Source organism: Lonchura striata, chromosome 5, assembly GCF_046129695.1.
Source record: "Lonchura striata isolate bLonStr1 chromosome 5, bLonStr1.mat, whole genome shotgun sequence".
NCBI lineage: Eukaryota > Metazoa > Chordata > Aves > Passeriformes > Estrildidae > Lonchura > Lonchura striata.
Genome location: NC_134607.1, coordinates 18,316,139 through 18,331,782, shown reverse-complemented (window position 1 = coordinate 18,331,782; position 15,644 = coordinate 18,316,139). Strand labels below are relative to the sequence as shown.

The window sequence follows — 15,644 nt, the reverse complement described above, 5'->3', positions numbered from 1 at the left end:
ACTGGGAGCCTCCAAAAAGGGTAACCACTAGTGGTTCTATCATGTCTTGGCTCTGGAGATGCAACATCTTTTAGACTGGCACTGTATTTCACCGACCTCTGGGCTGGGGAAGTTGTCACATGCTCTCTTGTCTTAGCAGGTCTCCAGTTTTCCCTAAGGCAATCCCCGGACTTTCCATAAAAACAGACAGTGTGATGTGATGACTGATGTCTCTCAGTTCAACTAACTCACCCTGTGATGTTTCTATGTGTTTTTCACTAAAACCCTAGTGGGAAGGGACATGTTCTAGTAGTTGCATGAAACAAACTAATATTTGACTGTATCTGAAAGTTTCCATTCCAGTGTGAGAAACTGCCTTGCTATTTTCTTGCTTGGGTGACTTTGTGACTGTTGTGAGGTTTCACAGGTAAATCCCAGCCTTGCCTGCAGTGACAGCGGATCCCAGCAGGAGCTGATGGCCACTGCACCAAAAGAGGCAGAAAATGCTATTGGCTTGGAGGAAATCCACGCAGAGAGAAAAGAACCACCGAAAGGTGGGTTTGTATTGACAGGACTAGAAATTTGGCTCCTTGTTTGGCTTGGGTAGAGGGAGAGTCCTCAGTTGTGCCACTCCAGCCACTTAAAACCTCTGTAGATGGAGCTACAACATCAGCATCCCATGCTCCCATCCCACCACACCTATCAGGCTGGAGGCTGCTGCCTATGGCAGTGGGAAGAGCTGGCTGGCTTGGCTTTTCTCAGCCTCTGCTTTGTGTAAACATTTTATTATACTGGTAATTTGAGGATTAATTTCCTTGGAATAATTTTTTAAATGTTACTCTGTTTCAAAAGCATTTCAAATAGTACAAGGCTGTTCTTCCTCCATTTGTACTGGCTGCTGATTCAGCAACCCCCTGTTGAGCCCTGCCACCAGGACATCCAGGGCCTGGTCAGTGGATATAAAGCTGGTAGATGTTTCCAGGCTTTTTCCTGGTGCAGTCCCACAGAAGCATGAGAAGTATTTTTTTTTATGAAGAGGAGGTACAATTTGACTGCTGACAGGTTTTGTGTCTTAATTTTCTTTTTATGTTTAGGACAAAAGACATTTACAGTGGAAGAAGCTGTGGAAACCATTGGGTTTGGGAGGTTCCATATCATGCTTTTCCTCATAATGGGCAGCACTGGGGTAGGTATCTGCAACCATCTGTGGTAGCCTGGAAAAAGCTTCCTTCTCATTTTTCTCATTGCCATGAAATAACAACCATAAGTACATACCACTGCCAGCCCATTTTTTCCATACATACATTCTCAAGCAGGATTTCTGCTATTTTCATAATTGGTGAAAGTAGATTTTGGTCCCATTGATATCAGACCCATTTCAGGGCAAAGCTGAGCAGGTTGGCCCAGAGCATCATGGTTTGTCCCCTGTTCTGGAGCACTGTCAGGGCATATCTTCAGTTAGGGCCTGAAGGTTGGTTCAGCTTCACAGTTGCATTTTTCATGTTATCCCCATGGCACCCAAATCCTCTGCAATCTGGCTCAGAAGGCCTGGCATCTTCTCACCCCTGGCTACCTGACAAATTTCCTAACTTTCATGGTCTTGGGTTGTGTATCTATTTTGGGAACTTGGGCAAAAGCTGGAGGCCAGGCTGGCCTAAAAATATAACAAGGGTCTATCCATGAGGATTGCTGCAGCTGAGGTGAAAAAGTCAGAAGCTGTGTGTAAAGTGTCAGCTCATTCCTAACTGTGTAGGGCACACAGCCAGTGGAGCAAGGGAACTCTTAAAAACAGTTTTAAGAGTTCATGTCAGATGCCTGAATCCACAGCTAGATACCCAACGAAGCAGCTTGGTTTCCAGAGATAGTTGAAGATCTTCTAATAACCCAGATGGGTAAAAATCTTCTCTGCCAAGGATGGCTCTTTCCAAACTTCCCAGATACACAGTATACCTGTACCTTCTTTCTATGTGTGCCTTTCCCTCTTCCTCTCCCTGTCACCAAGGTCTTCCAGGTCAGGCACAGAGCTCAGACCACTGTGGAGGCACCATGCTTCAGAGGACTGTTCTGACATGGTGGAACTGCCATGGCTGCAGGCTTTGTAGGACTGAGAGAATTTTCCCTGTGGGCTTCTGTTGCAGAGGATAGATAGATATGATTGTTATCTTAGCTAGCCGAATGTCACTTCTACCCTTGGTAGATATGATTGTTATCTTAGCTAGCCGAATGTCACTGGCTTCTTTTGGCTTCCCTTCTTCCTAACACACACACTTGTTCCCAAAGGTGGCTGAAGCCATGGAGATCATGCTGATAGCTGTTGTGTCCCCTCTCATCCGATGTGAGTGGCAGCTCCAAGACTGGCAGGTGGCTTTAGTGACAACAGTGAGTGACTCATGTTCCTCCCCAGAAAGGTCATCCACTATGTGGTCATAGTCATAGGTACCACCACGGGTTTTGGAAAGCGCATTTCCCAGCAAACCAAACAAATTCCTAGGGCCTCTTTACAGGGACAAGAACAGTGTCACAACTGTGGACATCAGAAATGAAGCTGATGAGAGCAGATGTCCATGCCCACAGCAAGTGGACAAAGCAAATCCCCACTTCCACGTTCTTATTTTGAAATCCTGCCACCCACCCCCAGCTTTGAGGGTTGCAGCAGTGAGTGCCTACACAAAGGAAGCCATCCCCTGAAAGCCTCTCCCTTGTGGTTCTGGGTGCCACAGTTCATCCTGCTGCCCTGAGAACACACAGCTCACCTGCAGCTCAAAGAGCAGAGCTGCCCGTGTAGCTGGAAATGGGCCCTCCACAGCTGTGTTCCAATTCCCCTCAGATGGTGTTTTTTGGCTACATGGTGTTCAGCATAGTGCTTGGGCTCCTGGCTGACCGGTATGGCCGCTGGAAGGTGAGTGACTGCCGGGGGCTGTGTCCTTTTCCTGTGCTCCACAGGAGCCAGGCACCTGGCTGAGCCTGTGCTTTAATAACCCTAATTCCTGCCCTTTTGCAGATCCTGCTGCTCTCCTTCCTCTGGGCAGCCTATTTCTCCCTGCTGACCTCGTTTGCCCCATCCTACATCTGGTTTGTGTTCCTGCGGGCCATGGTAGGAGGTGGCGTGTCAGGCCACGCGCAAGGGTAAGGCTGTGCAAGCCACCTTCCCAAAGAAGGTAACGGGGTGGCTGGAAGGGGAAAGGGGACCAAATTCCCACATCACCTTGAAACAAAAAGCCATTCTGTAATCACTAAATCTCAGTCAATTGACCTAACTTGCAGTTCCCAAGGACTCCTGAGGCCTGGAATAGAGGGGGCAGCTGGTTTACATTACACTGGTGACAGAGGGATTATTAAGAACAATGTAAAAACAATTAGACAGGTAACAAATGAGTAAAAGCTGCTTCCTCTTTAAAAAAAAAAAAAGTCACAACAATTCTACTTAAGTAGAAAATTATTTTTTAATTATATAAAGCGTTCCCACTGAAATTAAGTTTTTGTCTTGGGGCAGAAAGGAGGATGTGGGGAAGAAAAATTCACAATATTAACGACCACTTCACTGGTCTGGAAAAACAGGGGTTTTTTTGTTGACTCTCTTATTGAAGAAAATGAAACATTTCAGCACCATCCATGGTTCCTCAAAGCCTGGTTGATGCCCACAAAGGAAAGCCCTAAAGTGGTCACATTGACCCAAAAGCCCTTTGCTGAAGGAAAGGACATGGAGGAGAGAGGTGCTATTGTGAGAAGGCACCAGAGTCATGCATCTGGTGAGCTGCTGGCACAGCCTCCCTCCCAGGAAGGCCCCCATTCCCTGACCGTGGAGGCTGCTCATGAGTCTCATGGAAGAAAATTCAACATTTTATAAAACACTTCACTGGCTGAGACAGATGGAGCCACTGAGGGTCTCTTCCCACCTCTCTCTCTCTGTCCATCTAAGGAAACACAATTCACACTGGGGACCTTGAGAGATGCCTGTGCCACAAGCCCCCTGTGCCAAGGGCACTCAACCGTTTAAAAAGTGGAACAGAATTCTCCTATTTCATGGAAAAAAACGTTTACTAAAATGTTCATTTCTATGAACATATCTATGCTTGTGCTGACACCTCAGTCACCCGTAGGTTTCCTGATGTGCAGACTGCAGTGTTTATTTACTTGTATCCCACAGCCACAGCCTGGAAAGGATTCGTGGCTTGTATTTCCCTTGCATATAATTTGGTGCTGGAGTAGGAGAGAGGCATAATGGACAGGGTTTCCTTGTCTCTGGGTGCTCACGGTGGAAGAGGAATGGTATTCATTGTATGAGTTGAGCTGAACTGTTACTTGATTTGTATGTAAATTCTCATTACAACTGTATTTCTGCTTTTTTTTTTTCCCCTTTTGCTAGACTTATCATAAAAACTGAATTTCTGCCCACCAAATATCGGGGATACATGTTGCCCTTATCCCAGGTGAGAACCTGAAAACATCACTGTTTCTTTTAGCTCTGAGTCCCAGTAGATTTGTCCCACCACAGTTTGGAAGGCACATCTCCAGCACATCAGCACTTCTCCCAGACTAAACCCTCTTGTCTGGGTCTGAGCAAGCGTTCACTGCCTCCTGTACCTCAGAGTGTGGCATCTGTGTTATTAAAGATGTACACAGGAGAGACACAGTATCTTCTCTAATTATTTGATGCTCCAAACATTTTATAGGGACTTTGAGTGATGGCTGACACCCAGCCTCTTGGCTGTCCTATTGACAATGTGGCTACCGGATCTAATGGGGCCAGCTGGTGGACTGGCAGGCACTGGAGCTGGTGGCATTCCCAGCCCACTCCAAGAGGTGTATCCCCTCTCCACCCTATTTGGACCCCCAGAGATAACAAGTGGTTTATGTAGTGACTTTCAGGTGAGGTCCTAATCTGCTCATCTCCCTGCTCAGGTTCTGCCAGGGGATTTGCATAGGAGGGTTAGCACAGATAGTCCCAAATTTGGCCTGATACATGCTGGGAGGATTGTACCCACTTGCTAGGTCATTGCTTACTGCAGACTTCTGCAGTGGGCAGTTGCTGTATGTGCAGATGATCAGTGGTGACACCTCTGAGTGCACAAATTCATCCCACTGCTGAACCAAACTCTTCTTGTCAGGGATAACTTACTTTTCACTGCAGCCTCCTTGATCCCAGGGCATCATTACTGAAGTGTCATCAGAAACACAAAGATTTATGGAAGAACAATCTTGTATTTCTCCCCAGAAATTTGTTATTTCTGCCCACAGGCTATTCATGGACTTGCTGCAGCTTTTGTGATTTGTGTTGGCTGAGGTCCCTTGGGTGGTCCCCTGGAAAGGGATGTGTCTCCTAATGGCAACAAGTGAACTTCAGAAAGGAATGTACTTGCAGATCAGAGGCCAGATTTGCTGTTGGTATAGCTGGGCATTGAGTCTACTGGAGAGCCACCAACTTTCAGCAGTGGAAATCTGGCCTGATTTTTCCTTCTGAGCTTGTCAATCTCCTGCTTCCCTGAAGAGACCTAGACAACAGGAAAATTCATGAGCATTAGCAGAGAAGTGACTGAAAAGACAAAAGCAGTGGTTTTAAGTACATCTGTAGCCACAGAAATTTTTTTTACCTGGAGCTAATTAATTCTCTGTCCCTCCCCAAACTCTTGCCTTTCCCTTTTTCCTCCTAACCCAAGCCCAGCTCCTCAGACAGCCACAAGATGGCTCAGTTGAACCTTGGCATTCCCTAGCACAGTTCCCCATCTATCCACAGAACTGGGCCAGAAGGGTAAACAAATCATTGCCATGTGTTCATGTTCTAACCCCTCTCTTTCCCTTGGAAAGGTGTTTTGGTTGGCAGGATCCTTGTTAATCATTGGCCTGGCATCAGTGGTGAACCCAACCATTGGCTGGCGATGGTTGATCAGAATTGCCTCCATCCCTGGCATCCTTCTCATCCTGGTGTTCAAGGTAGGAAGATCTCTGCTCTCCACTCCCTGCTGTACTGCCATCGCCCTGATGTCTCCCCAGGCACCATTGCCCTCCACCCCCTTCATCCCCAGCTCTTCTTGTGTCCTCTTTTCTCCTCTTCTGTCCTCTCACATAGTGGCTTGGTAAGGTCCTGAAGTCCTGACGGGGCTGCAGACCATCTTCAGGGGAGATGCCACCATGCTGATGTTGGCCTGGCTTTATTGGTAGCCCTCCAGCAGCCCAGGTTCCAGTGTCCAGCCTGCCAGCAGTACTCAGGGATTGCAGTGACGGGCCAGGCACCAAGAAGAAGACAGACTACATAGTATATGAAAAAAATGACAAACAATAACTTCAGTCTAATGCTGGGCACAGCACACTCTCTTCAGTCTTAACATTTTCTAGGACTGAGGAAAGTAACCTCAGTAAACTGTTCACAGAGTGTCAGGGAAAACCACAATTTCCCCAGGTATCCTGGGGATATTTTATTCAGAAAACCCATGAGAACCATCATTGTCTTGGACATGAGAACCATCTGATTTGTGGAGGGTGATGTGGAAAATCCCTGCTTACAGTGCTCATGAGCACTGCAGTGCTGAGCTGTGGCTGGTGGAGTCTGTAGAGATGTAAAAGCTCTTCCTGCAGCACAAGTCCATCTGGGGTGCTACCTGGGCAGGCAAATATAAGGTTGCTGTGAGTGTACACTTATACAGCCTGGATGTTTTGTTTCTCTGATTATTTTTGCCAGAAAAATTGGATAGCTGAAGTTTGTAATCTGGGGGGAAAAGTAAAGACAGAGTTAATATACATACCTTTAAAAAAGGGGTCTTTAATTCCTATTTGAGTGAAATAGATATAATTATCATTTAATAGCACCATTTAATAAAAAACATATTTTATTTTGGAAAGAGCACCAAATGCTAGTAACTAGTTACATTTTAATCACTTCTTCCTTTTTATTAAAATGGCCTTGTTGTGCCTTCCAAGACTTTTGCTTCAGCAAGTAATATGTGCCTCATCTCATTTTAGAATGTCAATTAATTTAGGATTGTTTTTGTTAAACCTGTCTCTTTGGCTTTCACCTTTCATAAGCGCTTGACCCAAATGGCTCAGTGGCATGACCAACAAATGGGTTTGTTGGGCAGGGTGAGCCCCTGGGGGGAATGGGGGGCTGGGGCACACGGAGCACCCCAGGGCATGTCTGGGGGAAGGGCAGGCAAAGGGCTGCTCCAGCCTATGGAGTGCCCTGTGCCGACCTGAGCAGGCTCCTAGGTGTGATGAGAAGCTGCGAGTAAGACAAGAGGTGCAGAAAGGCTTCCTGCTCTGCTTCCAGTTCATCCCGGAGTCGGCACGGTACAACGTGTCCACGGGAAACACGGGGGCTGCGCTGGCCACGCTGCAGAGGATAGCCAGGATGAATGGGGCGGCCATGCCAGAGGGGCAGCTGAGGGAGCCTGCCAAGGTAAGTCCAGGCTGTCCAGCCTATCCATCCCAGGCAGGGCCGCCGGCATCTGGGCTTCAGGGAGGGAGCGGGACTGCCAACCACATCTTGCTCTGCCTCTCTCGTCCTCCTTGCCTGATTCTTTTCCGAACAACTGCTGAAAGCAATGATGAAGATGTCAGTTTTCTTGCCTTCAAAATGGAATAGAATTTTCTGGGATTGTTTTCTTTTTCAGTTTGTGTTCGCTCAGAAAAGTACTGGACTAAGAAAATAGTGGCTTCCTTTATGACAAAATAGACTACTGGCATAGCATGCCATTCCTTATTGCCCGCCCATCCCGCAGGGGTGTCCCCTCTGCCATGAGATCTGGGAACTGTCCCTTGGGGCCTCTCTCAGGGCTGTGAGTGGGTAGGCTGCAAGGATGCCTGCCATGAGGTCATCCCAGTGCTCCCAGAGGCTTCTCCCAGCCCCTGGCCTGGCTTGTCCACTGTGTCCCAGGACCCCAGATCCCTGAGTGTGGAGCCACAGCCCAGCAGGAGAGACCATTTCACAGATACCACCACCTGTACCTGAGCAGCTCAGGAGTGGATTGCTGCTGGACTGAAATGCCCAAAAATGTGTGTGGGTGCTGCGGGGGGAGGGGGGGGGGCAGTCTCCCCCCAGACTTCTCCCCCTCTCACCCAGTCTGGGCCTGGCTGACTGGTGGATGGGAGGACTTAGGTGGCTCCTTTGACCCCCAAGACAGGAAGATAAGACAAATCCATTGTTCAGGGCCTCAAAATTATTCAGTTCTTTTAAATCCCTTTCCTGGATCTTTTTCCTGCGTGTTCAATCCTGCAGGCACCAAGTATTGTCCTTAGCAATTCATGCAAGATGGTGCTATTCTATTGGAATTAGTTAGGATTAAAGCTTCCCTGAAATTTAATTGAATTTATGTAATGGACCCACACTGGATGTGGGAAGGGCTTTTATTAGTTTTGCTCTCTCTTAGGCTTAACTAATGATGAGGAAAATAAAAATAAAGTCAACCCACACCATCCCTGTGAACTTGTCTCCCCTTGGTGGTGGGACCCTGGGGGGCAGCAGGCCTGGCAGGATCCCCAGTGCTGGCTAGTCTCTGCTCACTGGCACTTCAAGGCCTCCCAGAAAGATGTATGTGTCCAAAAGTTAGCTTCACAGGCAGAGCAGCACGCAGGGCAGTGGGAGCTGACAGAAGCCCCAGCAATGCTGGCCCCCCAACAGCAATCAGGGCCCCTTCTGGCACTGTCACTGTCACAATGGGACCAGACTGCTCAGATCTGGGGGGTCCTTTGGGGCCAGGAGAGCTCAGGATGTTCTTTTCTCCCTTCCTCCCTTCTTTGCACTGCAGCTTCCTGTGGGTATCTTTTGGGAAGCAGGGCTTTTCTCTCTGGAGGTTTGATGGGTGCTGTGTTGCACCATCTGTGGCTCTGTCTGTGCCACAAGCAGCCTGGGGATAGGGGGAGAACAGGAGGGCCTGGTGTGCCAACTGCTCTCACAGAACACTTGCTCCAGTATAAAAGATGCCTTTATATAAACTTCTATTTCTATTGTATGATTTTCAGGAAAGAAGGGGAAGATTCAAGGACCTCATCCACCCCAAATACCTCAGAACCACTTTGCAGATATGGATCATATGGTAATTTTTTTTGTTTTGCTTATCAGCTCATTCTCTTGGTTGACAGTGTGCAGGGAGCAGAAGGCTCCCAATGAGTCTGCCTTTAACAGGACACCACTCTGCCTCTGATGGTAGCTGCAGATCCTTGGCAGCTGGAAGAATGGATCACCATAGGCTTGTCCTGTTTCAGACCACACCTCAGACACCCTGACTGGTTGCTGTTAACTTAGGGAGAAAAGGGCTGGACTTCCAGGATGGTGCTATGAATCTTTCCTCAGGACAGGGCAGCTCCTGGGAGCCAGGGGAGAGCTACAGGGCAGCGCCCACACCTGACTGCAGCTGGACCAGCTGTGTGCCTGCAGCTCTCCTTCCCTGCCTGGGGAAAACTTGTTCTCCCTAAGGATGGCCAAAGGGCTCTGACAGAAACACATTCACCATTACCAGTGCTACTCACTGGGGGAAATTAAGATTGAGGCGACAGGTTTCATATGCAGTGATCCCAGCAGCTGTGTGCAAGGGTAATACATGTTTCATTTGCTTTGCTGTCTAGAATGGAAATGTATAAATAATATGTCTGTGGGAACTCATTGACCCAAAATGCTGTGAAGTCAGGCCTTGAATTTTTTATATGTTTTTCCCCTTGACTTCTATGAGTGTTATGAAATATCCTTTTGGGTTTTTGTCTTTCTTTGTCTCCTAGTCATCCCAGGAGTTCCTAGTATGTTCTCAGGTCTGCATTCCCATGCCCCCTAGCCTGCCTTCCCAGGTGGCCCAGATTCTGCTGATCATTTCTGAAACTGCCAGGGGGGATAAAAAAGTGAAAATTACTTTTCAGCCTGCTTATGATCAGGTGTATTCTGAATTACTTGATAATGACAAAACAAGGCTGCCCTCACCTCACCCAGAGGGTCACAAGTCCTGCCAGCAAACCTGCTCCAGCATGGGCTCCTCTCTCTATGGACCCACAGGTCCTGTCAGGAGCCTGCTCCAACATGGGCTTCCCATGGGGTCACAGCCTCTTTCAGGCATCCACCTGTTTTGGCATGAGAACCTCCAAAGGCTGCAGGTGGATCTCTGCTCCACTGTGGACTTCCAAGGGCTGCACGGACACAGCTGCCTCACCCTGGTCTGCACCATGGGAACCAGGGGAATCTGTTCTGGCACCTGAAGAACCTCCTGCCTTTCATTCTTTACTGACTTGGGTGTTTGCAGCAATGTTTCTCACACATGTTCTCATCTCTTTCTCTGGCTGCTGTTGCTCTTGCACCTTTTTTTTCTATTTCTAGCAAATGTTATCCCTGAGGCACTACCAGTATTGCTGATGGTCTCAGCCTTGGTCAGCAGGTGGAGTCAGCTGGCATCTGGCATGGAGGATGCTTCCAGAAGCTTCCCACAGAAGCCATCCCTGTAGTCCCAACCAACTAGCAAAACCTGGCCATGAAAACCCAATACAAAGCTGAGCTATGAGCTGGGGTGAGGTTTACTGAGGAAGAGCAGTGCCTAGACATAGGTAGGAGGGGAGTGCCATGGGACAGGTGGACGCCAGAGCCACTTCTCTGCTCAGGCTAAGGGGTTCCATCATGCAGAGCTGGTGCAAGCAGCAGCAGAGATTCCAGGGCATCCAAAACCTGCTGCATTTGAGTTTCCTCACCTTCCCCATCATAGCTGCACCTCACTGCAGCATTTCTCCCCACAGGCTTGGCATAGCTTTCGCTTATTACGGCGTCATCTTGGCCAGTGCCGAGTTGCTGGAGCGGGACCTTGTCTGTGGCTCTGCAGCCCCACCGCTGCAGGACTCCAGTGATGACTCTGAGGAGAGCCACAGCCCCTGCCACTGCCGCCTGTTTGGGCCCGCTGCTTACCAGAGCATGATCATCAGCACAGCCGGGGAGATCACACGTAACCTCTTCCCCCATCCTTGCCCTGCCATTGCCCTCTCACAGTGCTCACCACAAAGGTTCGAGCTGTGGGTGCACTTGGTGGCAGGGGCCAGCACGAACTGGGCACTGCTGGCAGCTCCTGGGATGCAGACCATGAGCCTGTGGCACCTGGCTCAGCAGGGTGGGACACACCTCAGGCCCTGGTGTTTGGCTGGGTTGTGGGCAGAGGGAGCAAAACCACCCAGGCCTGTGCTGCTCACCCAGCCGTGCCTTCCTTGAATGGCTCAGGACAGACACTGGTGTTCTGCCTCAGCACAGCCAATTTCAGAGAAGCACAGGCTTCATCATCTCAGGGGAAGGTGAAACAAAAGGGACACAGGGGCAAATCACAAGCTTTGCATGCAGGAAGAGAATGCTAGTGTTTGTGCATTTTACAGGATGTTAGTAGGCATTGGGCACACAGACATGTATCTTTGAGTCACACTGTAAGGTTGGTAGGCATTGGGCACACAGACATGTATCTTTGAGTCACACTGTGTAAGGTCTGTCAAGGCAGACAATCATTGCAGTTAGATCATCGAATGGCTTTTTATGGTTTTCCTTTTTATTTCCAGTAAATCCTGTGAACATTCTCAGCATCAATTTCCTTGGACGACGTCTAAGCCTGTGTATCACCATGGGATGTACAGCTCTATTCTTTCTTCTCCTTAATATCTGCACCTCAAGGTACTCTGGCTCAGACTGTGGGTCTTGTTTGAGGGTATGAAATTCTGAGGGGTGGATCTCTGGTATTCTCAGTTCACCAGTCTGGCAGGCCAGTAATTTTTGTAAGTTTGAGAAAAGCCTCTGACTGGCTCTCCTTTTCCTGGGAAAGCTGTGGCAGCAGATTCTGTGGTTCAGTGGTGTGCAGAAGGATTCACTTGTACTACTGAGCCCACATGGCTTCCCCTAAGCATCCAACAAGCTGCTTTCTAGCACAGTCCAGAAAATTTTAAAAATGTGTAAACAACATGCATTGGAAAGAAGTTATATTTTTCATTCACTTTTTTCCCCATTTGTTTCACTCTGGTATCTCTGCAGATGCTGGTCAGTGACATTAACTCTGTTCCACATTACTTTCTCTCCAGTGCAGGCATGGTTGGCTTTCTCTTCATGCTGCGTGCCTTGGTTTCAGCCAACTTCAACACCATCTACATTTACACAGCAGAGGTGGGTTCTCATTGAGGTATGTTGAGCTGCTTGGAGGCTTCAAATACCATTTGTGTATACTCAGGAACACTGCCTGCTAGTTTATGGACTAGTTAAGAGTCACCTTCCTAGAGCTGTGTATCTCTGTCATCTTGGCCAGTGTTTTCATATGCAAGATATAAGAAGGAAGTAGAAAATCAGCTTGGAGATGACAGGAGTAGATGGAAGAGGAGTGCCCTATTAAACCAACTGTCGCTCAGCTCTTATAAAACATTTTTTGAGGATGTTTGGTATCACTATCTTCCAACACCCACAATCTTTCCCCTATTTAACCCCCATAGTGAGAGAACAGACTACCACTAAAAGGAACATTTTCCAGCACTTAAGGGGCTGTTTGAGGTAGTATATGGGGTTATATGTAGGATCCTTTTCACTTAATGGAAATTGCTATGTTCTGTCTGAAAAACGTTTTAATCCTTTAAAGAGCTTTTCCTTCATACAACTTTGGAGCCGTGAGTTCTACAAGTATAAATTGTTGGGCGTTTTGTTGTTCTTTTTTTTAAAAACAATTGTATGGTGTTAAATGGATTTGCTTGTTAATTGACTAAAGCTATCCAAAGCAAACAGAAGTAACTCCCTTGCACTTTTAATAGTGCACTGTAATAGTTAAATTAGCACCTGGCTTTAATACCACAATTTTAGCAGTGTTGAATAAGTTGCTGTTGATGTAAAGACCACTGCTTTAACAGCCATACTATAAATCAATTCTACTCACAATTTAATCAACGATCAAAATCTTTTAAGCTAAGTGCCTGGACTCTTATTGAATTAGCTTGCTTGGCCCAGTAATGTATTTAAACAAAGGCTTATATGAGTATACTTGCTAAAATCTGTTGATATTAAGAGGACTAAAAGTTCAGTAAAATTCATATTTAAGTGTTTCATTGGCACAGGTGTTTGGGACATGTGAAAGAAAAATGACACCAAGCACATTCTTCTAAGCCTGAATATTTCTTATTGGGATCTGTTTTTCTTTTTCTTCCTTCTAAACAAATGTGCTGTTGATAAAAATGAATAGGCAGACTTGAATGCTGCAGACAATATCTTTTCTTCCTGCTTCCCAGATACAGGGCTCAGCAGTGTAAACAGAATTTTTCCTTTAGCACCCAACCTAAACTCTGTGATTTTAATCATAGAGGCACGAAATAAAGTGGAGGTAGTGGTGCTAAACATGCTAAACAAAGGAGAATCACATCCAGCTTTGACTTGCCCTGAAACTTCACTTGGGGGAAAAAAATGAGAGATTTGTAATGGCTCAAGTAAGGCCCAAGGGAGCTTTTATTTCTTTTCATATCTTATCCCACTAGCTGCCATTGATAAAACAATAGGTCTCTCTAATAAAAAAAAAAATTAAAAAGAAAAAGAAAAGATATTGCAGATTGCTGTTGCACTAATCCAATTTATTTATGGCCTTTTTTAGGTTTATCCCACCACAATGAGAGCGCTGGGGATGGGGACAAGTGGGGCAGTATGCCGTGTAGGAGCAATGGTGGCTCCATTTATATCACAAGTAAGAGCATGCTTGAAAATGTTGGTAAACATGGTGCTGAACGCTGCCATCAAATACAGAGAGATGTCCCTGAAATTCATCCCAAAAAAGGGAGGATGTAATCAATTCCCTCCCAACCCCATATACAGAGTACTTGGGTGGTCTTTGCCAGATGTAACTTTGGGTAACTCTCATCACAGAGTTCAACTTACTACTATTTGATACTTTCTGAAAGCTCTTAAGGTTCACAAGATACTGTTTTTTTCTATTGTGGAGTCTCTCGGGCACTTGTGACCTTTTGTCCACTCTTAATTGCTAATTAAGTGTCAGCCCCCTACACCAGCAAGCTCCTGTTTGATGTTCTTTGACCTGCAGGTTCTGATGAGCGCTTCCTTCTTGGGGGCCCTGTGTCTCTTCTCCTCCGTGTGCATCATCTGTGCCATCTCTGCAGTCACACTGCCCATCGAGACCAAGGGCAGGGCTCTGCAGGTGGGTACCACCGCTCCAGGAGCTCCTGTGGCTCTAAATGCTCTTAGGGACTTGTAGGTGATGATGCAGCCAGAATCCAAACCCAGCTCTCCTGAGGTTTCTCAGGCCTGATAGGCACTCACAGGGATGTGCTGCTGCAGCAGCTTGAAGCACTGTTATCCCAGTTGCCCAAAGCTTTTTTTGTGAAAGAACAAGCCAGGCTGCCAGCCCCAGCCACCTCATGTAAGCAGGTGAGCTTTAGCTTTTGCATGCCCCTCTTTACATCTCTCTCCAATCCTGACCTGAAGGTGCAGCTTCCCAGGCACATGCTCTGCTCTGCCTATGCTGCAAGGAGAGAGGAACAGCAGAGGGCACCTAAACTACCAAAGTAATTTCTTAATCAAATTCAAGGCCCCTTCATTGGTCCACCAGCTAAACCCTTGTGGTCAGTGTTTTCTGTAAAGCAATTAGCCAAAACACTAAGCCCCAAAGATTAAGGGGGAAAGTTTAAATTCAGCAATCTCCCATGTGCAAGTCACACCAGTTTAATTAGAGGAGGTGGTGAGCAGTCCTGTTATTCCAATAAATTCATCTATCCCAGCACAGAGATTTTCATGGCATGCAGGAGCATGGCCACACCACTCTGTGTCAGTCTGACCTATATAGAATACAAAACCATAGGCTAAGAATAATCCATATTCTTTAGCAGCCCTATTCTTAATAATCCATATTCTTTAGGGCATGGGAGATCTTTGATCAAACTAATTTATGAGGACTTCCAAACCAGACTTTGAAAAACCCATCCCTTTAAACAGAGATTGCCTGTCAGAAGTGAGACTTTTTAGACATATCCAAACACATTATTTTCCATATCCATTCCTGTTGAGGTTTATGTGCATTTTATTAATTTAATGTATTATTTTTTCTTTCCCCCTTTTTAGCAAGTGAAATGAGAGTGAATGTTTGATGTTGGATTGGGTAGAAAAGAAATATAAACCCCTGGAATCTGTCACTTCCTGACTAAGCTGCATTTGATGTTGATTACTTCTCCATACCATTTCCATTATAAAAAAATGCAACCAGTGTAATAGCTATGATTTGTGTAGACAAAAAGTAAATTTCTCAAGGACCTTTCCTTTTTTTATGATTCAATAAACAGATGTTTTCTACCCTTTCTGGGAAGTAAGATGAAGGTTCTTTACTTCTACTGCTATCAATAGTGACACTGCATACATAATATAAAAAAAAAGTAAAATCATTAAGTGAATTGAGGTATAGGGGGAAAAAGACACAAAGTAAATACAGTCTCTGCCATAGCAGCTTGAAAGGATATAGTACTTCCCTCAACTTTTTGTGCAAATACCATCTGCATGGAAGTAGTAAAATTTGGATCTCAAACCGCACTGCAGTGATGATTTCTGATCATTGTTAGGGTGATATTTAAGACCAAAAAATGAAAGGCAAGTCAGATTTTTTCCAAGTGGATTATTTGAAGAGAGAGATTCTCAAGCTGTTTACAGCAGACAGGTAAGTAACTGAATGCAGAGTACATTCACCTCTTCTCTCCTCAGCATT

General features: G+C 46.4%; 1 protein-coding gene across 1 annotated transcript; it reads left to right on the top strand.

The window, feature by feature from the left end:
- The first annotated feature begins 454 nt into the window (after nt 1-454).
- Nucleotides 455-15,022, top strand: SVOPL (SVOP like). Its single transcript, XM_021536665.3, has 15 exons — nt 455-533; nt 1,074-1,165; nt 2,260-2,358; nt 2,807-2,878; nt 2,981-3,105; nt 4,346-4,409; nt 5,785-5,910; nt 7,241-7,369; nt 8,932-9,005; nt 10,681-10,883; nt 11,479-11,590; nt 11,992-12,073; nt 13,533-13,622; nt 13,977-14,090; nt 15,011-15,022. The coding sequence occupies exons 1-15, from the start codon at nt 455-457 to the stop codon at nt 15,020-15,022; spliced, it is 1,473 nt and encodes a 490-aa protein (XP_021392340.3).
- The last annotated feature ends 622 nt before the right edge of the window (nt 15,023-15,644 follow it).

Excerpts from the sequence above, each read along its gene's own strand:
- SVOPL (XM_021536665.3), top strand. The coding sequence starts at position 455 with ATGGCCACTGCACCAAAAGAGGCAGAAAATGCTATTGGCTTGGAGGAA. Across the intron at positions 3,106-4,345 it reads GTGTCAGGCCACGCGCAAGG|ACTTATCATAAAAACTGAAT; the intron begins GTAAGGCTGTGC and ends CCCTTTTGCTAG. Across the intron at positions 9,006-10,680 it reads TTGCAGATATGGATCATATG|GCTTGGCATAGCTTTCGCTT; the intron begins GTAATTTTTTTT and ends TTCTCCCCACAG.